Source organism: Vipera ursinii (genome assembly GCF_947247035.1).
Source record: "Vipera ursinii genome assembly, chromosome: 6".
NCBI classification, from domain to species: domain Eukaryota; kingdom Metazoa; phylum Chordata; class Lepidosauria; order Squamata; family Viperidae; genus Vipera; species Vipera ursinii.
In genome coordinates, this window is record NC_139515.1 from 8454733 (window position 1) to 8480120 (window position 25388).

The 25388-nt window shown below is 42.8% G+C and overlaps 2 protein-coding genes across 4 annotated transcripts in view; both read left to right on the forward strand.

The window, feature by feature from the left end:
* Nucleotides 1-25388, forward strand: part of LOC310642546 (phytanoyl-CoA dioxygenase, peroxisomal-like) — a 156376-nt gene that overhangs the window by 71891 nt on the left and 59097 nt on the right. The window lies entirely within an intron of this gene.
* SEPHS1 (selenophosphate synthetase 1) lies at nt 1177-24846 on the forward strand. Its single transcript, XM_083366331.1, has 9 exons — nt 1177-1459; nt 6936-7181; nt 8821-8924; nt 10442-10549; nt 12672-12826; nt 14941-15031; nt 17915-18014; nt 18826-19038; nt 23442-24846. The coding sequence occupies exons 2-9, from the start codon at nt 6989-6991 to the stop codon at nt 23654-23656; spliced, it is 1179 nt and encodes a 392-aa protein (XP_083222457.1). The 5' UTR covers nt 1177-1459; nt 6936-6988; the 3' UTR covers nt 23657-24846.

Sequence of the window (25388 nt, forward strand, 5' to 3'; positions counted from 1 at the left end):
TGCTATCAAATCCCAACCCCAGGAGACCTTGTAGATGTATTACATGAATTTTTGGTGGCAATTTGAAAGCAGTTTGCTCCTTCCTTTGTCCAGGATGCTTTCCTACTTGAAACTAGGGATCTCCTAGTGGCCTCTTATCCAGCTCATTTCTGGCCACGCTTTATACCGTCACAATGCCAGCCAGATACTACCACCTGCACAGTCTCCTTTAGTCAATAACTGCTTTTCCAGATGGGGCTGGTAGCGTCTGTCTCATTCCAGACTATAGGTAGTCCTTGACTTACAACAGTTTGCTTAGTGACCGTTCAAAGTTACAACGGTACTGGAAAAGTGACCTGTGACCATTTTTCACACTATCATTGCAGCATCCTCACGGATACATAATCAGAATTCAGACGCTTGGCCACTGGCTCATATTTATGACGGTTGCAGGGTCCCTGGGTCACGTGGTCCCCTGTTGCCACCTTCTGACAAGCCAAGTCAACAAGGAAGACAGGTTCACTTAAACATATCTATTTAAGCAATCCGGTCTGGTCTGACGGGTTTAATTTTAATTGTGGTTTTAACTTATCTTCTACATTTGGGCAGTAGGGCTTAATTTATTCTCAATTTTCTGTATTTGTGCATTTTGACATTTATGTCACTGTTCACCGCCCTGAGTCCTTAGGGAGAAGGGCGGTATAGAAATCAAATAAATAAATAAATAAATAAATAAATAAATAAATAAATAAATAAAATAAAATAAAATAAAATAAAATAAAATAAAATAAAATAAAATAAAATAAAATAATTATGTTACTAACTTAACAACTTCAGTCATTCATTCAAACAAACCTGGCAAGGAAAGTCATAAAATGGGGCAAAACTCACAATGGACGTCTCGCTTAGCAACCTCAATTTGGGGGAAAAGGTCAATTTTGCTGGTAAGTTGAGGACTACTTGGTTTTATTTCCCCTCAGCTGCAATTAGGAGCCTTGGATCACCTGGTGGCCTCCCATCCGCGCAGACAGCAAGGAGGGGGGGGAGGGAAAGAGGAGAGTCTCCCCTGAGGCGCCCGCCTTTGCCCCGCCCTTCCGAGCCCAAGCCGGCCCGCTTTTTCCCTGCGCAGGCGCGCTCGGGGCGTCTCGCGCGCGTGCGCAGAGAGGGGGCGGTGCCCTCCCTCCCTCCCCTCCGAGGCAGCACTCGGGCGCAGCCGTTAGTTTCTGTCCCCCCCCCGCCCCGCCCCGCCTCGGCCGTTGAGTGATGGGAAGGAGGCGGGGAGGATTAACCCCCTCGTGCCCGCGTCGGCATCGACGCTCCTTTCTCGGCCCCCCCCTCCTCCCGCGTCTGAGGCGGCGCTGAGGGGAGAGGGCGAGCGCGAGCCGGGCCGGCCAGGCGCTCGGTGCATTGTGGGACGGACTGGGGCAGCCGGAGCGGCGCGGGGAGTCCCGTCGGCGGGCGGGGGAGCAGACGAGACGCGGTAAGAGAGGAGCGCCGGGGGGGGGGAAAGAGCAGAAGAGGCGGGTGAGGAGGGAGGGGCGCTTAAAGGGGAACGCGCCCCCAACCTACCCCTGGGGGGGGAGGGGGGAGAGGAAAGCGCGCGGGGAGAAACGGAGGGGAGGGGGTCGAGGAAAGCCCGGAGGGGCCTGAAAGCGCTCCTTTAAAAAAAAATAAAAAAATAAAAGACTCTTGCCCGCCTCTGGAGGGGAAGAGGTTAATCTTTCCGCCCGCCGACATCTTTTCTTTTTCTTTTTTTTCTTTTTTTGCCTACTACCCGAGGGGAGGGAGGCCTCGCGCGTGCGCGCTGCGCGCGGAACGCCCGGAGCGCGAGCGTGGCCTGGCGCGCTCTTTCTCTCTCTCTCTCTCTCTCTCTCTCTCTCTCTCTCTCTCTCCACCGCGGCCCCGCCCCTCAAGGGAGGGGCGAGGGTCCAAGCTCCGCCCCCGCCTGAGCCAAGAGGAGTGGCGGGCGGCCCAGAGAAGGCGGGAAGGCGCCGGGTGGAGGGAGGGGGGGGTAAGGGGCTTCTGCCGACGACGACCCCCCCCCTCTCCCGCCCTGGCTGGGCTCCAGGCTGCTGGGCTTTCCCCCCCCCCCCACGTGGTGGATCCATCTCCCCCAAAGGCAGGCCAGGACTCCCAGGCTGGCTGTCAGAATCCATTTATATCACATTTCATAAATGTATAGGTCAGGGGTCTTCAAACTTGGCCCTTTTATGACTTGTGGACTTCAACTCCCAGAATTTCTCAGCCCGTATGGCTCAGCTTGGAAACCTCTCCCTTTCCCCTCAGCATGGCTGGCTCAGGAATTCTGGGAGTTGGAGTCCAAGAGTCACAAAAGAGCCAAGGTTGCCTACCCCTGCACTATACCATTTCAGACAAATGGCTGTCCAGTCTCTTCTTAAAAACTTCCAGTGTTGGAGCATTCACAGCTTCTGGAGGCAGGTTGTTCCACTGGTTAATTGTTCTGACTGTCAGGAAGTTTCTCCTTAGTTCTAGATTGCTTCTCTCCTTGATTGGTTTCCATCCGTCGCTTCTTGTCCTGCCTTCAGGGGCTTTGGAAAATAGCTTGACTCCTTCTTTGTGGCAACCCCTGAGATATTGGAACACGGCTATCCTGTCACCCCTCATCCTTCTCTTCATTAAACTAGACATACCCAATTCCAATAATTGTTCCTTGTACGTTTTAGCCTCCAGTCCCAGGCTATGGAGATTCTCAATCGTCCAAGGAATGGTGGTCCCAAAGATCCTTTTTCCCCCAAAAGGCAACTGGACTTAACAACAGTTCGTTTTGTGACCAAAGATACAAGGGCATTGAAAATGACCCTTTTTCATACTTTTAGGATGGGTGCAGCAGCATCCCCGTGGTCGTGATCAAAATTCAGACACTTTGCCACTGGTTTACACTTATGACTGTTGCACTGTCCTGGGGGGGGTTACGTGGTCCCCATTTGCGACCTTCTGGGAAGCAGAGTTGATGTGGGAAGCCAGATTCACTTAAAAGCTGTGCTAGGAACAGCTGCAGTGATTCACTTAACAACCGTGGCAAGAAAGGTCATAGAATGGGGCAAAACTCAATACATGTCTCACTTAGCAACAGAAATTTTAGGCTTAATTGTGTTTGTAAGTTGAGGACTACCTGTACTGAACTTTCTTGGGTTTATTTTCTTTTGAAAACACTTGGCTTCTCATCCAAGAAGCTTCTTCAGTTCTAAATTTCTGTTTTCAAAGAAAGAAAAACAAAGTCCAGTTGCCTTTTGGGGAAAAAAAGCACCTTTGGGATAATCATGAGTTGGATGACTGAGAACCTCCATAGACATCTTGCTTTTTGGGGAAAAAGCCTCTTTGGGATCCGGTTTGCTGGGTTCACCGAATCGCTTTGGTCTCTGTACTGCACATTTTAGCCAAAGGAATTATATAAACTCAGCACTGGTGTCTCCACCCTTCAATTGGCTGGAAAATCTCTTTCTGTTTAACTTCATGGCTTTTCCAAAGAGCCAGGATGATACGCTTGGAATACTGCAGGTGTCGCTCCAAAATGTTGTCACATTTTTGGTGTGTTTGTGTGTAATATTCCATGTGTATAATGCCTAGATGCTACCATGCTCTCATATGTCTATAAGGAAGGGCCTCTGGACGTGAAAAGTTTGCTTGCTTATCTTCAGTGTTTTGTAAAGAAGTGGTGGTGTCTCATTTGTGAAAGAGAAGAAAATTGTTAACATATTGCTCCTGTTTATAAGTCTAAGATATATAAAACTTCAGCTGCACTATGGCATGATCTAGGTCAGGGGTAGGCAACCTCGGCTCTTTTATGATTCATGGACTTCAACTCCCAGAATTCCTGAGTCAGCTATGCTGACTCAGGAATTCTGGGAGTTGAAGTCCATGAGTCATAAAAGAGCCTAGGTTGCCTACCCCTGCTCTAGTGGCATTAAATAGGAGGGCCTCCATTTTATAGAAAAACTAGACAAAATCCCAAGCTATGCTGACTCAGGAATTCTGGGAGTTGAAGTCCATGAGTCATAAAAGAGCCGAGGTTGCCTATCCCTGATCTAGGTGAATGTAAACTTTTATGTAATTTTTTTTTATATTTAGCTAACCTCTTAAAATGTATTTAGCTCCGGCTTTCTTTTAAATATTATTATTATTATTATTATTATTATTATTATTATTATTATTATTATTATTATTATTATTAAATTCATATTGAATGTAATGTATCTATTCAGAAATACATTACAATTGCAGCCTGTGTTCAATTAGGCATCCAGCCCTCCTAACCATCCCTTGTTGCAGAATATAGCAAATATACACTTCACTAATCATGTTATAACTATTTAGTTATTTAATAAGAGAAGAGAACAATAACATTTTAGATACTAATGCCAATTGAAAATTCTTTTGGAGGAATATACAAGCTTAAATAATACAACAGTCCCTAATATAGTTTGATTCAAAATATCACTTACTTCATTGAGGTATTTAGGCTGTGTTCCTTTACCAATTTACCTGGTGCAACTCAGTAATATTTTCCCCAAAACATTTTCTGTCAAATATATTACAACTCTGGCATTTATTTGAAGGAGTTTTAATTATAAGTAGGTGATTACTAAATTCACAAGTATTGGGAGATTATTTTGATGTTCAACTAATCACTTATTTATACAAATACCTATTGATGTGAGCTACTTTAGCAAACCAGAAAGTAACAATCTTGTGTTCACTGTAAACTGGAAAAATGTTTTCCCCTTCTGATTGTGGAATGAAACAAATTGTTCACTTAAGCAGTTATTAGCACAAAATAGTAACTCATCGATTGCCAGAGCTAACCTGCAATGTAATGTTCATTCAGACTTTTAATTTGCAATAATAGAGTTTAGATATTTGATCAGGTTCCCATAACTGAGTAGTGTTTCTGCCAGACCAGATATGAGTTTGTGGTGCCTTGGAACAGTTATTTAGGGGAGACATCAATAGCAAACTTGAAACAGGCTCCAGTTATATATTACTTGTGGCCTTGTCTGAAGCAGTCAGACCAGGCCATTAATGTTCATTTTTTTCCTGGGTATTCCTCCAGTTCTCCAACCTCAAATACAAAGCATCTTTTCACACTCATATAACCCTAACGGCAAAATATACGCATTGGTGACTCGACATTTGGGTAACAGTGGCATCTAATTGATGAATAAGGATTAATTATCTCAAATATTTTACTACAACTCTCTACAGTAAAGAGAATTGTTAACTTGATCATTCAGACTTAACTATGCAAAAGCAGCACAAATTTATTTTGCCCACACTAGCAGGTTCACAACATAGAACATCAAAATTAAGGGGGTGGGGGGAAATCTGCAGGCTTGTGTGATGTGTGACCCACCTCTAAAATGGGCAGGATCAAAGTATTTGCATTTTTAGGTGTTTGGTGTGAATTAAGGGCTGAAATTGGTCCTTTCAGCCCCTTAAAATCGCCAAACCTGCTTGTTTTTCCATTTTAACTGCATCCTTTAACCATAAGAAAGTTGTCCATCCCAGGCGTAATGAATTGTGTGAACATAGCCTATTGTGGTTTATTCACTAACCAATTGTTTAGTAAATTGGGTTCACCCACAAATCATGGAGAAGCAGTCATTTGCATACAAACTAGAAAATGGGTTGGTTAGTATTTCCGGTATATGTGGATTAAATAAAATACGCTAACTATCCTGAGACAAAAGATGGTAGGAGAGAGAAAGAAGAAAATAAACCATGAATCTTGTTTGCATGGCAATTCCCAAATATCTGTGTTAAATTCTATGGTTATCTGGTGTCAGAAAAAGGGAAGGAACCGAACCAATTAAATGGCATTTTTAAATGATGTGTCAACTATGTTTGTGGCTGATAGCTCATGTTCCCCCACCTTTAAAAAAAAAACCACACAATTTGGGAAAAGAAGAGGAAGCCAACATTGGCCTGTTCCCATTTCCCCTCCTGAATAACAGAGTTGGCTAGCCAGCAAGGCAGATAAAATGATGATCTAACAAATATAATCAAACTGAAAAGGCAGTTAGGACATACACTGTCACCAAGAATGCGGCAAGAAAAATTTATTTGCTGCCCCCATCTGATGTACAGGTTTGAAGTTTTCCAAATTTTTAGTGGACTGTTTATTGCTGGCCCATTGGATCAACATTCCAGTTCTGAAGCCCTGTTTGGCCTCTTACATAGTTACAGTATACTTTATAAAATTGTTCATATCCAAGTAATGGTAGTTTCAAGTAATAAGAGATGATGTAGCCACTATATTGTTTGATAGTAAGGTCTAGATCAGGGGTCTTCAAACTTGGCCCTTTTATGATTTGTGGACTTCAACTCCCAGAATTCCTCTGCCAGTTTGCCTGGCTGAGGAATTCTGGGAGTTGAAGTTCACAAGTCATAAAAGGGCCAAGTTTGAAGACCCCTGGTCTAGATCTTCTGGTAGCTGTCATTTTCAGATAGTCTTGAAGAATATTGATTCTCTGGGATTCATTCCAAATTATCTTTGGCTCCATTTCCTCTTGTCTTCTCGTCTGAGTTTAGGGCAGCAAATTATTGAGTCATATTGATAGATGATATAGATCCCAAATTGACATGATTGGCATCCTTCAGGGCATTATTTTATTTCACTTAAACTGCTGGAAGAAATACCCCAGAAGTTTGAACTAAACTGCCATCTTTGTACAAATTACCTCTAATTCCAAGTATGCAATGAAAAACCAAAACAAATTGGTGAAAAGAGGACTGAAATTCTGGGAGATAATGTAAGGCAAACACATTTAAGCTTGCTTCAGGCCAGACCAAAATGAAATCTAAGAGGCTGTTTCACAAAGAACTTACTTGCATTTTTCCATGCAAAAATTGTTGGAGTTCATATTTTTACATAGAATATATCGCTATCGTAAAAGGCAAATTTTATGCTATGTGTTTGTATTTTTTTTAAAACCTAGGATAGCCAACCTATTTCATAAAGAAGAAAATCTGTGGTTACAGTGCGAGAATCATGTCTGTTCGAGAGTCCTTTAATCCAGAAAGTTACGAACTTGACAAAAGTTTTCGGTTAACCCGATTCACGGAGCTTAAAGGCACCGGCTGTAAAGTGCCTCAGGACATTTTGCAGAAATTGCTCGAATCCTTACAAGAAAATCACTTCCAAGAAGATGAACAGTTTTTGGGGGCTGTTATGCCAAGATTGGGTAAGAATACCTTTTACTGGTTATAATTGTTTCTTAGATCGTTGATGCACACCATTAAAGAGCAGAACATAAAGATGCCTAGATGAAGTAAGCCGTACCTTTAAAAAATCTTCTACCTAAAACCGTACAGGAGCACCGGCAGTCAATATCGGCAAAACTGCTATGGTCTGGGTCAGATGTAAGGCAGCGTCCTTTAGTCACGTCTCAAACAGTAACATGAAAACTGTTGGATCCCGTAACAATTTAAAAACCTTTGACTTTCCACTTTATAACAAAAAGCGTTTATATGCAAGATGTATTGCCTTCATGTATGAAAATGCTGTTAGTGTAAATCTTTGTACGGGTATGTTTTTTTATTTTTAATCTTAAAATGGGAGTCGTCTTTTTTAATTATTTTTTAAATCATATCCTGCTAATGGTGAATTTACCGGTAGTTCAGAGGTCTCCAAACTTGCCGGTCTTGCGGACCAGAGGGAAGGAGAGCAGCTTCAAAATTGGTGCCCGTGGGGCCACGCACACTGGTGCGGCACTAGCAGCCCCGTTTCAACCTGCAGGATGTGGCACCATGCACATGCGCAAATGGGCGCGCAGCCCGTTCACGCATGCGTGAATGGACCACACAAACCACTCAGGCTAGTGGCACATGGGCAAATGGGCTGCGGACACCAACGCCGTGCTATCATCCCCATCCGCACCCATGTGCACGTGCGAATAGGGCCATGGGCACTAGCGCGATTGCGGGGGGGGAACGTGCGCATCGGCCAGCCATTTTCGTGGCCCACTGGCCAAGAGCCTGCATTTCGGTCCCTTGACGCAGCACATAGGTTAGAGACCCCTGATTTAGTCCATGTTAATTATTTTTGTGTTTTTTTTTTATTTTGGTGTATCTGGCTTGGAGACATGTAAGTGAAAATGCAAATGATATTAAAAACCAAAACCATATATTGGCTTTTACCTTAGCATTCTAGGTACAGGTAGTCCTCAGCTTATGACCATTCATTCAGCAATTGTTCAAAGTTATGACTTGCGACACGTGCCCAAAGTTATGTCTATTGCAGGACCCCCATAGTCACGTGATCAAACTCGGAGCAGTGTAAAATGAATTTCATCTGAAAGTCAAGGAAGAATCATCTACCTATCTATTTTTTACTAACTATATAATTTTCCTTCAATAGAGGAGTTTTGATGCAGGTTCTCACATTTTGACTAATTTAAAAACATAATCATTATATTCTTTTTTTTAGAGTAAGGAAAATAGAACAGGTCTGCATGACAAATCTGTCTGTTAAATTCATCATGGGGAAAAGGGGATTAGAGTCTCACTGGTATGATATAAGGAAAGAACTATATTCCTAATAATGTGGCAGTCAGGCGATTTATCAAATATTTGTATGGCTGTTGCTGCAGGAGGAAACTTCAAAAGTTCTTTAAATTTGTGAAGACTCCTCAGGAAGACAATGCTGAAGAACGTAGCAGCGTTGATGAGAAAAGAAACACAACTATCATTCGTTGCTTTCAGAGTCGCACTAGAACATGCACAGTTTGGATTACCCTATACGCTAGGAATTCATAGAAATAGAAAGGAAATTACAAGAACAGGCCAAATTCTGAAAAATAAAGCAAGTTACTTTTATTACAGGAATTGGCATGGATACGTGTGTTATTCCTTTGAGACACGGAGGCTTGTCTTTGGTCCAGACAACAGACTACATTTATCCCATTGTGGACGACCCTTATATGATGGTAAGATGCCTAAAAATGTTTGCCGCTTTTTGTCAAATAAGAACTTTGGGGAAATGGGGATAGAGGAAAGACCATTGATTTCACCTGGCTTTGGTTTAATCTTACTCAGTTTTGTCTGGAACTACCAGACCTTTAAGAAATTCCTTTTTTTTTCAGCTGGAGAGTGATCTTGGCTTGAGCTTTTAAATTAATTCTACTTTTAACTAAATCAATGATGGCCTTATACAGTGGTATCTTGGTACTCAACTGCTTTGAAAGTCATCAAATTTGGTACTCGACGCATTTTGACGTGAAAATTTTTTGTCCCAGTACTCATCATTTGTTCGGTACTCAATGTACCAAGCTAGAACCTGTCAGGGTTGGCGGCCTTGTGACTCACTACATCAGGTGTCCCTTACAGTCTCTTGGCCGCGGAAATGGCCGGCCGCGGGCATGCACGTGTGGGCCTGCATTCCCCCCCCCCACTCGCGTGGGCGCAAACAGGGACACTAGCATGAGGTGAGTGTGCAGCCCGTTTGTGCATGTACCACTAGCCTGGGTGGTTTGTGCAGTCGTTTGCACATGCACACGGCACCAGCGTATGCCACATGCACGAATGGGGCTGCTAGTGCTGTGTCAGTGTGCGCGGCCACAGGCGCGCGTGCAGCAATTTTGAAGCTGCTCTCCTTTCCCTCTGGTCCGCAAGACCGGCAAGGTTGGAGACCTCTGCGCTACGTTATTCCTTACGGGAAAGATTTGTTTGGTACTCATTGTTTTTGGTATTCATCTTGCCTCCTGGAACCAGTTTATGATGAGCACCGAAATACCACTGTATAAGGAATTCAGTAGTAGTCTGTTGTATTCATGTAAACATTCAGAGCACAAGATTTTAACATATTAAAAAAAAAACCAGAATTTACTAGTTTACCCAAAGGAAAAAAAAAATACACAGAGAATTTCTGTTTGCTACTTAACTTTTCTTTCTTATTGGCGAAATATTCAGAGGATGATTTGCAATGGATATTAGTTTAAACCATGTGCGTTTCTGGTGGTGTCCCCTGGAACTCTTTAATACAGCTGCTTTGCTTTGCTTTGCCAGAAGAAATATTATATGCAGTGAACTTACACACTAGCAGAGAAAGCCTGTGAGGCAACCATTCTGAGCTTTCTAAGTCTTAGAAAAACGAAGCTGCCAAAGCGATTTAGATCATTTTTATCCCCATACCCTTAAATGCTTTACACACTCCCGTGATGCATTGTTTTTGTTTAAAATAAAACATTTTTTTTTACATACCTTGTTTTCCAAGGTTTGTCGGTTTTCTTGTTGGTTCTGTTTTAAGATCGCTCTAATGGTCAAAGCTGTTTTCCGTCCCAGTAAGTAAATAAATTGGTGTCACGCTTAGTCTGCTTATTATTCATTACCCTTGCTTCTTCCATCTACCACCTCACATTTCAGTCTCTCTTTAAGGTTGTCTTAGAAAGCAGGCTAAGCGTTAAAATGACAATTCAATGAGAATCGTTTGTGTTGCTTTTTCCAGGGACGCATCGCCTGTGCCAATGTCCTTAGTGATCTTTACGCCATGGGAGTCACCGAATGTGACAATATGTTGATGCTTCTTGGCATCAGTAATAAAATGACGGATAGGGTAAGTTCCTTAAATTGTGATGACAAGAAATGCTAATATGTTACTCAGTGTACCGATAAATTAGCCTTACACAATCAAAAGTAAATGATGTTTGAAGCATCTGTAATCCTAAATCTGCCAGTTGTTTGCCTCTGCTCTTTTGATTAGCAGTCGCTCTTGCTTATTATGTTACAATTCTTGAAAACACTGAAAATCCCTAAAAAAAATACAGATTCTGGTGCGATTATTACATTCAAACAATTCAAAATCCTGAAAGGCCAAAATAAACCCTCATAATTTCAACCATCCATGGTATCCCTTTCAGAACTGATAATAAAATCCATTGAACGGGTGTTTAAATTCTGATGCTCGTTCTTTTATGACAACATATAATATTCTAGATCTGAATTAAACCAAAAAAAAAACGCTCCCGGGTTTCCTCACAGAATTTGGGAGGCAGTTCCACAAGAAAGTTTAAATAATTTGAGTGATAAAGAGAAAAGGATCAGCTCATCTTTATCTAGCATTTCTAATCACTTGCGTTAGAAAGTTGCAATGGGAGGTGGGAATGCCACACTTCAGTAAGCCGCTGTGCGTTTTACCACACTTGGTTGCACAAGCGCGCTCAGGAGAACACATCCTTACAACTCTACTGTGGTTAGCTCTCTAAAGCAGGGCTTTTCCACCAGTGGTACGGGTACCACCTGTGGTACATTGGCACCTGGCAGGTGGTATGCGACCATCCTAGAAAAGTAGCGGGGGAGGGGAATGAGCTGAACCGGTGGCAGCACCGCACAAGCCTGAGCGAGAGACGGCTGGAGCTGCAGGGCTGCCAGGGCTCAGCGGAAGCGCCAGGATCAGCGCCAGGATCCAGCCGGAGTTCGGCGCCTATCCTGGCACATCTGCTGAGCCCAGAAGAAGCGCCGATCGGCTGGAATGTTGCAGCATCTCCAGGGTCTTGTGATTTACATTCAGATGCTTGGCAACTGATTCATATTTATGACGGTCACAGCGTCCAAGGGTCATGTGAAGTGACCAAAACCTGCTGCAACCACCCAGCAGAGGAGGAGGGTGGGGGGAAATAAAAACCAAACACCCCCCACCCCATCCCCACTGCCAATCCTCAACAGAAATGCTCACAACAATGAAAACCTCGGACAGGAGGAAGAGCGTCGCCGGGCGGGCAGGCAGGTGTCTTGCTCGGCTGTGGCTTGGGGGGGGCACTTTTTTCAGAGCCGTTGTAACTTCGAACAGTCACTAAGTGAACTGTTGTAAGTCGAGGACTACCTGTACTTCATCACTTTTTTCCCTTTTTTCTTTTTCTTTTCTTTTTCTTTTGGGTCATCAAGTTTTTGACACCTTGCTAGGCGACTGGTGGTCCTCGGATGTTGCCATATCCTAAAAGTGGTACAATGGGTGAAAAGGTTGAAAAGCCCTGCTCTAAGGCATAATACGGTTTGCTTGTTCGTAGCTTTACATGTTGTATGAACAAGCCAGGGAACCTTTTTTTATACGGAGAACTAGCTTCAGTCCAGCTGGAAATAAAATTAAAAAAAGGGTTGCTGCAAATTTTTTGCCATCTTCCCTTGCCATTTCCAAATAGGATGTTTCTCCAAACTCTGTTGAATGCTTTGGAAACCTAGCGAGCAGCTTTACTACGGGGGTACCGATCCACGGCCCACCAGCAGCCGACCACGCAAGCGAGCAAAGCCCCATGCGCACATGTGCAGGATCCGCATGTGGATCCACACCCACCCACCGGGTCTGTGGAAAAACCATCCTCCATGGAAGGTGGTCCCTTTTGGCCACCACTGCTTTTAAAGAAGAATTTGCCAAACTTGGCTGCTCTCAATTAAAATTTGTGAGAACTGGTCTCATCCAGCATTTTGAGCGGAACCTGTCAATATCCAGCTCTTTTTAACTTCTCCGGGGTTCAGGGAATTCTTAAGTTTCAGTTAGTAAACTTTTTTTTATACGTGTTTTAAGCAGCTGTGAGAGGAGGATTCAACGTTTTAGTGGTTATTGAAATATGAAATTCCTTATGGGATGACTGTAAGCTCTTAATGTATTCAGTAGATGCTTGACTGGGCAATTTATTTTTTTCCTTCCCCCCCATTTGGGTTTCGTTTCGTTTTCTCTGAAGGAAAGAGATAAAATCATGCCTCTAATTATCCAAGGATTTAAAGACGCTGCAGAAGAGGCGGGAACATCGGTGACCGGCGGTCAATCGGTATTAAACCCTTGGATTGTTTTAGGAGGAGTGGCCACAACTGTCTGTCAGCCTAATGAGTTTATAATGTAAGTTGGAGCATTTTATGCCAAGGAAAAGGTGCCGAAAGCATGAAAAGAGGTAGTAGCTACTGCTAAAATTCCAAATTGTTACCTTCCTGCGTTGCTAACTCTGGGGAAATTAAATGCTTTGTCATTGGCTCAGGACCGTGGGTATTGATAGCCACGTCTGTGGTTTTTTTTTCTGGTGAAACTTTGCAACTTTATTAAGAGGGTTCATCTTGCCAAGCTGCAGTTGGCTTAATTGTGGTTTATTGCAAAGGTTACACTTGGGACAGGCTCACACAAGATGCCAGGTAATCAATTTTGGGTTTGCCATATTCAGCCTTTTGGGATTAAAATAATGCTGTAAAGAAAACAAAGAAGATCGCATTACAGCTTCGGTGATATTTGAACTGTTGACCCGGAATTAGGGGACAGCGTAGGACAGTGATGGCGAACCTTTTCGAGACCGAGTGCCCAAACTGCAACCCAAAACCCACTTATTTATCGCTGGGTGCCAGGTGGGCGTGGCCCACTGGATGGGTGTGGCTGTGCTGGTCATGGAAGATTGGGTGGGTGTGGCCAAGGTGGGTGCGGTCACCTCAATGTTGCTCATGGGGAGGGACACCTGTGGGGGGTGGGCAGGGTTGGGGGAACTCCAGGAGGTCTCTGGCAGGTGGGGCAGTGGGCAGGAGACTCATCCTGTGGGGTGAGGCGAGGCAGGGTGGGGGTGCCATTGCCATGGGGCAAGGCAAGGCCTGGGGCAGCTGCTGCCTGACACCATCGGCCTCCGCACATAGAGGCCAGCGAGCACATGGGGCCCAGTGGTGTCCATCAACAGCCACAGCTTGCCGGCCCCTCGACCGGCACACACTGGGGATCCGCAGCCCGTCGCCAGAAGTTCAAAGAAGCCGCCTCCGAGATGGATGGTCGGCCGAGAGCTGAGGAGGCGATGCAGTGGGTCGTGCCTGGGAAAAGGAGAGCATGCGAGGCCAGGAGGGACGGGATGGGTGGGGGAGGGAAACCAGCCGTGCCGGGATGCATTCAGCCACGTGGGACCTCGGCAAGTTAGCAGGCGGCTGGTTGAAGAAGGACAGTTTGCCACCTCCGGGGCATGGCGCGGGTGCCCGCAGCGAGGGCTCGTGAGTGCTGCCTCTGGCACCCGTGCCATAGTTTCGCCACCACTGGCATAGGAAGTATCGACTGAATATGTGCAGATGGCCCTGCTGTCTGTGGGCACTTGCAGAGTCCTGGTTGCAGGGTCATGAAAGGACACCAAGGAAAACGCCCAATGTCCTAACCCACCCGGGAACGTAGGATGTCTTTCGGGAAACACCCAAAAGGGAACATTTTTAGCTGCTTCTGCGTTCTCCCTTCTTATCTGCAGCGTGCCAGACTTACTGGGTGAAATCTTCCATCTTCTGTGTGTCAGCTTTGCTGGGTGGCTTGCTTATGTAATCAGAAAGAACAAATGATAAGGATTTCTTATCATTCAGGGCTTCTCTCTTTTAGAGGAGCCCGTCTTTGTTCGGCTGAATAAAAACGTAAAGCTTACAAGGCAACTTCTGGCTTCCTGTACTTTTTTTTATCAAGCAACACCTCAGAGCCTGCACAACAGAACGTTCATTACAATAGCCTCTCAACAAATGCCCTTATTGTGGTTATGTTGAGCTTTTTATGTTTTCACCGATGAGCAACAAATTGGAAGGAACAGTGTGTGAGTGTAAATCATTTCGTGATTCCAGCTGTTAAATATCCAAGCTCTGAAAATCTTGTCTTATTTTCAGTAAAATAAAGGCAGCAAAATCTTATCCAGAAGGGGTTTTTTTATATATAGAAGTAACAGACACTGAAAGTAGTAACAATTTCCTTTTAAGGCAAAATTATTGTGTTAGCTTTAAATGTGACTCGGATACGATCTACCGGTAATCTTCATTATATATTTGTAAGCCTTGATGATTGTCTGGGGATACGTGAAAAAAATGTAATTTAACTACTGAGTTTCTTTTTTTGGTTGTATTCGTTCTATTGTTAATTACAAAAATAAGATCTTTGGGTCATATCAAATAAACGTTGGGGAATAATTACTGAAAAATAATGACGGCATATATTTTTAAAAAATATATGTTCCTTACTTTTAGGCCAGATAATGCAGTACCAGGAGATGTGCTGGTGTTAACCAAACCATTGGGAACACAAGTAGCTGTAGCTGTCCATCAGTGGTTAGACATTGTAAGTAAATCACTTTAAATATAAATTTGATGAAGGGGTTAGACCCTATCTGCGGCTAAGCTGTGCCAAACTTTGAACAAACTAGGCTAAATCTATTTTAATACCGACCTCTTCTGTGGCCTTATATTCCTGTCCTATACATCAGCTGTCTGGAGTTGATCTTGGGTTGCATCTATGTATGGAAAGTTGTCATTGTAAAAACAAATTTCTTGGTGCACATTGACAAAGGGTATCTATACAGAAGTCTGTTTCAGAAAAGTGCTTTTTATTGTACTTGAAGCTAAATTTATTGAAGAAGAGGAAGTGTACAAAAGCCATAAGATAAGTTTGTTTTTCTGGTTTACCCTTAGAAAATGTATTGTGTAACTGAAAATAAAGTACATTCTGAAACTATATTCTAGGTGCTGCTAGCTCTCTTTGGTTGTCCTCCAGCCAACATTTAGCAGAGAAAGAAGTTAACCTAAATCTATAAGCAGAGGAGATGTTCTGATTGTGATTGTGTAAGCCAGTTTTTCACTCTGCTACCTTTTTCAAGGAAAGACAAAGATGTTAAAATCAATGTTGCAATATACGTATAACCATATGATAGATAGATAGATAGATAGATAGATAGATAGATAGATAGATAGATAGATAGATAGATAGATAGATATAGGCAGACAGAGATATAGATAGATAGATAGATAGATAGATAGATAGATAGATAGATAGATAGATAGATAGATAGACAGACAGACAGACAGACAGACGGATAGACGGACAGAGGGATAGATATAGATATAGACATATATGCAAAGCTTCTAAAGGAAATTTAAGTTTCCTTTAGTTGACATTTCTCCGAAAAATGCGCTGAACTGCTACTTCATAGAAAAATAGTTACTTGGTGTGTCCATCCTACTCTAACATGCTAAGCCCCTAGCAGACTCGCTGCTGTTAATGCAATTTGGAGCCGCTAGTTTTTATTAATTTTCTCTTGCCCACTTAAGGCCCCCTTCAAAACTGCTCCTGGTATCTAGGGGCTTTTCAGAGCAGAGTAAAGTACAATACGTAGAAAGGACTGCTTTCCCAGTAGCCTGAGTAGAAAGGTCTTCCATGAACTCAAATCGTGGGTCACATATGGATAATAGACTGCCCTTCCCATCTCATCCTCACCGTTGACCGTGACAGCTGGGGATGACCTCAGCTGGATTTTAACAATTCTGGAAGATTGCGCGTTTCCTGCTTTAGCATTAAGGCAGAGCCACTCTTGGATGAATCCCTTTGGATGTTCTTTTCTCGCCTATGTCTTTCCTTGGGAAGATCCTGGGAGAATGGTGGTTGGCTCACTGTCTTAATATATGAGGAAGAGGCAGTCCAAGGAATCACCTAATAATTTGATTTCTCCACCTTGAAGGCTACGTCAGACATTTGGAAGTATGGAGATAAAGGTCTCCCCTTGAATATTGATAGGGAATAGAATAGAATCAGAACATGGAAGGGACCTTGGAGGTCTTCTAGTCCAGCCCCCCGCTCAAGCAGGAGAACCTCTACCATCTCAGACAAGTGACTGTCCAAGACTCTTCTTAAAAAACCTCCAGTGATGGAGCGCCCACGATTTCTGGAGGGAAGCCGTTCCACTGGTTAATTGTCCTCACTGTTGGGAAGTTTCTCCTTAATTCCAGGTTGCTTCTCTCCTTGGATCAGTTTCCAACCATTGGTGGTTAAGTTGCTGCAGTGTTTTCAGTTTGGAGGGACCATGCACAATCGGTTCAGCGTTTTCCTTCAGGCTGTCCCCATCAAAATGGAGAAATTGGGGGCCGGATTGTGCAGTTTGGACCTCCCATCGACTGTTGCTGTGCTTTGGAAACTCCGATTCTTCCAAGAGGAAGATTGAACCGTCCAAATTCCAGTTCTTTACAGGAATCTCCTTTTTTGAGACAAGTTTGGGTAGTTTGATAGCACTGACAGAGTCGTCCTGTTCCTGTTAAGCACTTCTGCAGACTTTGAACCCTTCTTGATTCATTGTTCATTGAGCTTTCCTGGTTAGAGTAATAATTCTACATTACTGAAATTTACATAGCGCTGCATAGCAAACCATTTAAAAATATTGCTTGATACACATATTGGTAACTTGCATTTAAGGGACGCGGTGGCTCAGTGGGTTAGGACGCTGAGCTTGTCGATCAGAAGGTCGGCAGTTTGGCGAGTCGAATTCCAAGTGCCGCGTATCAGAGTGAGCGCCTGTTACTCGTCCCAGCTTCTGCCAACCTAGCAGTTCGAAAGCACGTAAAAAATGCAAGTAGAAAAATAGGGACCACTACAGTGGGAAGGTAACAGCGTTCCGTGCGCCTTTGGCGTCTAGTCATGCCAGCCACATGACCACAGAGACGTCCTCGGACAAGCGCTGGCTCTTCGGCTTTGAAACGGAGATGAGCACCGGCCCCTAGAGTCGGAAACGACTAGCACGCATGTGCGGGGGAACCTTTACCTTTACCTTTAACTTACATTTAGGTCACCCTGCATGTGCTCCATAGCGTCTGTCACTGAGTGAATAAGCATAGGACCTTAGACTGCTCAGATAACGAAAATCAAAACGGAACAGGAAGCGCTTCAAAGGATTTCTTTAGGTTGGGTGAATTGCCCCTTGATACTTAAGTCAGATACAATGTAAACTAAGAAGTGGGTTTTTCTGGAGGGGGGGACATTAACTGCACATGTAGATTGATAGAAATAAATCTTTTGAGTGTTCAGGAGAGGATCCTGCCGGCCTGCTGCTAATCTGAAGTGTCAGATTCCATCCTAAAGTTATCAGGAAAGGATAAGAAGTAACATTATAAGACAGTAAAATGAAACGGTGTAGCCACGTGTAACCTTTTTCTTTCTTTCTTTCCTTCTGTGCCTTAGCCAGAAAAATGGAATAAAATCAAGTTGGTTGTGACACAGGAAGATGTGGAACTCGCATACCAAGAAGCAATGATGAATATGGCAAGACTAAACAGAACAGGTAAGGGAAGGAATGGCGAGTTTATTTCGGTCAGTGACCAGGACAAAACGGAGGGTGTCGAGAAACAGGTCTACACTGCTTAGGTTGCTAGAAAGTGACATGGTTAAACATGGCCATTTGGAATGTTGTACTACGTTTCTAGCTATAAAAGGAAGACAATTTGATGCAGTGATAAAGGTATCAGGACTAGAAACCTGGAGGATGTGAGTTCTAGTCCTGCCTTCTTCCTATTGGATGCCTTAGGGCCAGTCATTCTCTTTCAGCTTAGGAAGAAGCAATGCAAGCCTTTTCTAAAAATGTTGCTAAGAAAACTGCATGGGCTTATTTAAGCAGTTGTCAGGAGTGTGTGTATGTGTGTCTGCCTGTCTCACACACACACACTTCTTATATTGTCTCATTATAGAAGTAAACCATTTATATAGCAGGCATGGTCATAATTTTTTCTGAAGAAGAAAATGCAGCTATTCATGTTGCAATTGTGAATCAACATTGGGAGAAAAAAATATCTCTACTACGCATTTTCAGAAAATTCAGGGCTATCCTACTGCAATTGGAAAGGTTTTTTTTCTATAAATCTTCTGAGATGGGACGGTATTTCCAAATTATTTTACCAAAATTGATCAGGAATGGATCGTCCATATGCGGGAATGTATTATTTTTCTTTTCGTCCTGAAGAAATTTTAACTTTTCTTTTATTCTAGTTGATTTTATTTCAAGGGACCTGGGAATATAAACTCATGATTTAATACTGAGAGTTAGGCTGAATTCTGACATTGCGCAATATTACCTTTTTCTCTCTTTTCGCCTCAAGCTGCGGGGTTGATGCATACGTTCAATGCTCACGCAGCCACGGACATCACAGGCTTTGGAATCCTGGGACACGCGCAGAATCTCGCAAAGCAGCAACGTAACGAAGTGTCTTTCGTTATCCATAATCTCCCTGTTCTGGCCAAAATGGCTGCAGTTAGCAAAGCTTGTGGGAATATGTTTGGTCTTATGCATGGGACTTGTCCAGAGACATCAGGTAAAAGATTATTATTATTATTATTATTATTATTATTATTATTATTATTATTATTATTATTATTATTATTATTATTATTTAAATCCAGTCATTTTCTCCCCCTCCTTTCCCCTACACCAGGTTTCTCAGCCACTTTAAGACGGGTGGGCTTGCAACTCCCAGAATTCCCCAGCATGGTCTGATAATAACAGTGTCTGCAGCACTGGGCCCTAATCTCTCTCCAGTAAGAACTCACTTCTCTTCTGGAGAAGAGTACGCATCGGCTGTCTCATCTTCCACAATAGGAAATTGAATCTTTTATCTCCTCACTAGATCCAGACCCTGGGGGAGATCACGCCTTTCCTTGAAACAGATACCACCCCTGGCAATTCCCTTGACGCTGGAATCCAGCCATCGTATCAGCTGCTCCAACCTACCCTCTTCAGAATACACAGCCATGCCATTCCTCATACGGTGCTTTGTAGCTTCCTAAATATGGTCAAAGATGAAAGGAATAAAATGTCTTTTCACCCATTTTACCACTTTTAGGATATGGCAACATCTGAGGACCACCAGTCACCTAGCAAGGTGTCAAAAACGTGATGACCAAAGGGGGGGGGGGAAGGAAAAAAGTGATGAAGTACAGGTAGTCCTCAACTTACAACAGTTCACTTAGTAACTGTTTGAAGTTACAATGGCACTGGAAAAAGTGCCCCCCAAGCCACAGCCGAGCAAGACACCTGCCTGCCCGCCTGGTGGCGCTCTTCCTCCTGTCCGAGGTTTTCATTGTTGTGAGCATTTCTGTTGAGGATTGGCAGCGGGGGTGTGTGTGGGGGTGTTTGGTTTTTATTCCCCCCCACCTTCTGCTGGGTGGTTGCAGCAGGTTTGGGTCACTTCACATGACCCTGGGACGCTATGACCGTCATAAATATGAATCAGTTGCCAAACATCTGAATGTAAATCACAAGACCATGGAGATGCTGCAACATTCCAGCTGATTAGCGCTTCTGTGCTCAGCAGAAGTGCCAGGATAGGCGCCGAACTCTGGCTGGAGCCTGGTGCTGATCCTGGCGCTTCCGCTGAGCCCTGGCAGCCCTGCAGCTCCAGCCGTCTCTCGCTCAGGCTTGTGCGGTGCTGCCACCAGTTCAGCTCATTCCCCTCCCCTGCTACCACTTTTCTAGGATGGTCGCGTATCACCTGCCAGGTGCCAATGTACCACAGGTGGTACCCATACCACTGGTTGAAAAGCCCTGATCTAGGCAGCTAACATTGAAAAGCACTCCTCATTCTGTTACCTTGCCATATTGGTTCAATAGCAAATGTCCGGCCAGAGACCTCAATCTATCTATACCACTAAAATAGAGAACCTGCCACACATTTAAAAGAAATGTGAGCACGACTCCTAGGCCGCCTGTTTGGTGATGAAAGGTTTTTTAAAAAAACATCCAGATTTTCTTGGCAAATAATTGATATTGTGGGTGACATAAAAATAAATGCATAAAAACGAACCGTACGCAATCCAGAGCGCCAGTGAAATTGTCAGAGCTTCCAGTGCCTTTTGTGTGTATACTTCAGCCTGTGATTCTTACCAACTGGAATAATATCAAGTGCTTCCTTATCAAACTCATACCAGTTTCGTTCCTGGCCATTCTTGTTTCTTCCAATGTTAGAATTTAATATTTATTAATCCAATTTACATAGTGAAGCCGATCTGTTGTTCTCCGTTGCGTGAAAAATACTTCTGGGAGGGAAAATAATCACCTTTCTGATCAACTGAATTTTCCTAGTGGAAGATAACTTATCTTCAAGCCCCTTTCTCCTGTTGCAAATAGAAGACTTATGAAAGAAAATGTGTGCGACACATTATCTCGGGATGTCCGTGCCACACAGTAGACATTGTGCTGCTATACACACAAAAAAAAGTTTCCTTAGAGATTCTTATAAATGGCCAGTGGATGGTGCTGTTTCTCCAAGTAACCCCAAATAAATAGAGTGTATTGGAAGTCTGTGCCAAAGAAATTCACGTTTCATAGATGTGGACTTGGCTATATACGCATGAGAAGTAATGTTGTGCAAGTCGGAAATTCTGCTGTGCAAAACACACATTCCTATTGGTTTGTTGCATTTTCTCAGACCGCGTATTGCAAACTCTGCGTTTTAAGCTGTAGTAGTTGATTGTCCGCACTTCAGAATGATCAACGATAGTTTATATTCCTTTGAATTGAGTGCTTATTGGATGAATAGGCATTGCCATTAAATATTTAAATTATAAATTTAAATTGCTTTAATTTTTAATCATCATCATCTTACATTTTAAGGAGCTTCCTGGTTAATACCTAGGATGCTGGCAGCAACCCATGTCAGCGCTAGTCAATTTGAATGCTCAGTTGACTGAGGTCCACGTTTAATGAATAAAAGAGAATATAATGATGATGATGTTGGAGGGGACCTTGGAGGTCATCTAGTCCAACCCCCTGCCCAGGCAGGAAACCCTATACAATTTCAGACAAATGGCTGTCCAGTCTCTTCTTAAAAACTTACAGTGTTGGAGCATTCACAACTTCTAGAGGCAGGTTGTTCCATTGGTTAATTGTTCTAACTCTCAGGAAAATTCTCCTTAGTTCTAGGTTGCTTCTCTCCTTGATTAGTTTCCATCCGTTGCTTCTTGTCCTGCCTTCAGGGGCTTTGGAGAATAGCTTGACTCCCTCTTCTTTGGGGCAGCCTCTGAGATATTGGAACGCTGCTATCATGTCACCCCTAGTCCTTCTCTTCATTAAACCACACATACCCAATTCCAGCAATGGTTCTTCCTATGTTTTAGCCTCCAGTCCCCTGATCATCTTTGTTGCTCTTCTCTGCACTCTTTCTAGAGTCTCAACATCTTTTTTACATCATGTTGACCAAAACTGACTGCAGGATTCCAAGTGTGGCCTTGCCAAGGCATTGTAAAGTGGTATTAACACTTCACGTGATCTTGATTCTATCCCTCTGTTATGAGTAATTGGCATTAAAATATACCATAGGCAGTTTCTGCCTATTTTTCTGATGGGGTTTGGATTCCACACCACTCAACTGAGTGTCTTTCCTCAAGATTTTCTCCCAATTTGTCACTGCCCGTTTCAAACTGTTAACGCACAGAACCCAATTTAGTACTGCAAATAGGATTTGATCAGGGAGAAATAGAACGAAACAATTGTTTAAAATGATTTGGACTTTATGGTGTATTAACCCTTCCCAGGGCAGCATTTGTCTTTTTGCCAGCTACTTTGACCTAGTGGCTCACTTTATATTTTTCCCTGTTCCCTTTCATCCCCTTCTTTTCATCTCACTCCTAAAGGCCCTGTCTAGATATTTTTTAAAAAAAAATTTCCTGTCTTCTGCAAAATATCAGCCTCTTCTCCCAGCTTTGTGTCGATCTGCAGACCTGATCCAAGTCACTGATAAAATACGTTGGAATTGCACCCTTCGGGATTTGTCTCCAAGCTGCAGTGAAGCCGTTAAAAAGAGTTCTCTCGGATATGGCTGCTTCCCCTGTGGAATGAAAGGAGCATTTTAACTCGAGAGCTGTTTGTTAAAGGGAATATTGTGCAGAAGGCTGTGCTGAAATCCAGGTGCAAAGAGATTGTGCAAACTGTCTTGTGAACAATCGTTTGGATTAAGGCAGGACGAAAATCACCGTCATAATTTCTGCCTGCGCCCGAACAAGTTTAATCTGTAAATAACAGTGTGCTGCAGCTGCCAAAAAAGCCAGCACGGTGCTAGGCTGCATTAACAGAGGGATAGAATCAAGATCACGCGAAGTACTAATACCACTTTACAAGGCCTTGGTAAGGCCACACTTGGAATACTGCATCTAGTTTTGGTCACCACGATGTAAAAAAGTTGTTGAGACTATAGAAAGGGTACAGAGAAGAGCAACAAAGATGATTAGGGGACGGGAGGCTCAAACATATAAGGAACGGTTGCTGGAATTGGGAATGTGTAGTTTAATGAAGAGAAGGAGGAGGGGTGACATGATAGCAGCCTTCCAATATCTCAGGGGCTGCCCCAAAGAAGAGGGAGTCAAGCTATTCTCCAAAGCACCTGAAGGCAGGACAAGAAGCAACGGATGGAAACTAATCAAGGAGAGAAGCAACCTAGAACTAAGGAGAAACTTCCTGACAGTGAGAACAATTAACCAGTGGAACAACCTGCCTCCAGAGGTGGTGAATGCTCCAACACTGGAGGTTTTTAAGAAGAGACTGGACAGCCATTTGTCTGAAATGGCATAGGCCGGGGTTTCCTGCCTGAGCAGGGGGTTGGACTAGAAGACCTCCAAGGTCCCTTCCAACTTTACTATTATGGTTAAAAATCTGAGCAAGCAAGGCGGCAACTTTGATTTGTCACGCCAGTGAGCGCTAATGCCCTTCCTTCTCCCTTTGCAGGAGGCCTCCTTATCTGCCTACCCCGTGAACAAGCGGCACGCTTCTGCGCTGAGATCAAGTCTCCCAAGTACGGCGAAGGCCATCAAGCGTGGATTATTGGGATTGTAGAAAAGGGAAACCGCACTGCCAGAATTATAGACAAACCTCGAATCATCGAAGTCGCGCCCCAAGTAGCCACTCAGAACGTAAACCCGACACCCGGGGCAGCTTCTTAATCCTAGATGAAATAGTTATATATATATATTTGTTTCGTTTCGTTTTCCCCCTTTTTGTTTTCATTTTTTTTAAAAAACAAAAAAAATAGATCTATTTCCTTTATCATCTTACAGCCTAAAGAACTGTATTAAAGAGAAGAAACACATTGTTGTGTCTCCAAATCTGGTGGCCTTAGGTCGGTTGAAGCGAATGAATTTAACCCCTTGCCTTTTTCTTTTTTCTCCCCCCGGTTACATGAACTGAAGATGCACCTAACCTCAAGGCAGCTTCTGAGTTGAGAATTATATTGTTATCCAATACTGTTGATTCATTTTGAATCTTTAAGACACTGATCTCTCGCCGCACGGGCTCTTTTTAAAAAGGTGCTTTCACGTAGCGCAGGCATTACCGACAGTGGTATCCAATGCAGTTTGTATCTTTTTTTTTTTTAAATTGTTTTAATTTTTATTTTATATTTTTTTTGCTATATGTATATTTATCATTAGCTCTAATTTTGGATGCCTTGAATGAAATTCCAAAAGGCAATAAATTTTGATAATGCACATGGAGTTTAACCCGGAAGCAAAAGAGGGGCTGACACGTCTACCTGTGTTCCGTCTTTCATTTATACGATTTATATAGTCTTCTCCGTGAAAATCTACGGCCTTGGACTTAACGGTAGCTTGGTAGTAATGGGAGACACGCAAGTGCTGCATTTGCACGGAGAGCGCTTCGGAGTTTGAAGGAAGGAGTAAATTTTGTTCTTTGTAGCTCAGACGATGTTTACTTTGTATTACCAATAATCATTTCCTTTTTATGGAGGGTATAAATGGTATAAATCAGTTTTTCAGCGGGATGGGCTGTGCTGCAGAGCAAAAAAAATAACATTGCCAACTGACGGGAGGGTATTCTATAATCATTTACAATTCACTATATAATTACACGAATAATTTTTAAAAAATATAACCTTTTTTTTAAAAAACTGTTCTGTGGATGGTAGTGTTTAATACATTTTATATTTTGTATAGTGATTATCATATATATTTTTTTTTTGCTTTTCTTAAAATCAGCAGCTGTCTAGTAAGATGCTTAGTATTTTTGTTTTCAGCATACATTCTTGTGCACGCTTTTGTGATGTGTATAAAATCTACATTGCCAACTTTGCAGCCTGAACTTAAGCTTATTATTTGAATAAATATTTAATTTTTTATTGCTCTTGTGCAAGTGGATGACTTTTTAACTTTTATGCCTAAGCTACTGGGAAGTGAGAACAAAGCTTTTAAATCGGGTTGTTACCTTTAAATGAACTGCCACTAAGTTTAAAAACGTTTATTTTGCATCTAAAGCAATATAGTGTTTAATTCCCAGTATCACAATGTAAAAAATGTGACTATTCTAACATCATTAACAGGTCATATAAATACCTCTTCCTGCTGACAATTGCACATATACCTGTATTCTAATCTGGTTGGGTTTTATGTATAAAAAAATGTCTTTAACAAACATTGTTAACAGGCAGCTTTGCAATAAGAACCTTTTCTTGTGTTTATAGTTTTTAAAGAATGAATGGCTACGTTTCAAAACAATCTGAAATATATGAGTTATTTATTCTGAAAGATTCCATACATACAACAGGCCTTTTTGAGCGAAGACAAACTACTTGTGTTCTTTGGTGGGTGGATTTGACTTTTGAAAAAAATAATAATTTGTATGCGATAATTTAGTATGCACTCTTGCACATTGTGAACTTGT

Excerpts from the sequence above, each read along its gene's own strand:
- SEPHS1 (XM_083366331.1), top strand. The coding sequence starts at position 6,989 with ATGTCTGTTCGAGAGTCCTTTAATCCAGAAAGTTACGAACTTGACAAA. Across the intron at positions 8,925-10,441 it reads TGGACGACCCTTATATGATG|GGACGCATCGCCTGTGCCAA; the intron begins GTAAGATGCCTA and ends TGCTTTTTCCAG. Across the intron at positions 10,550-12,671 it reads GTAATAAAATGACGGATAGG|GAAAGAGATAAAATCATGCC; the intron begins GTAAGTTCCTTA and ends TTTTCTCTGAAG.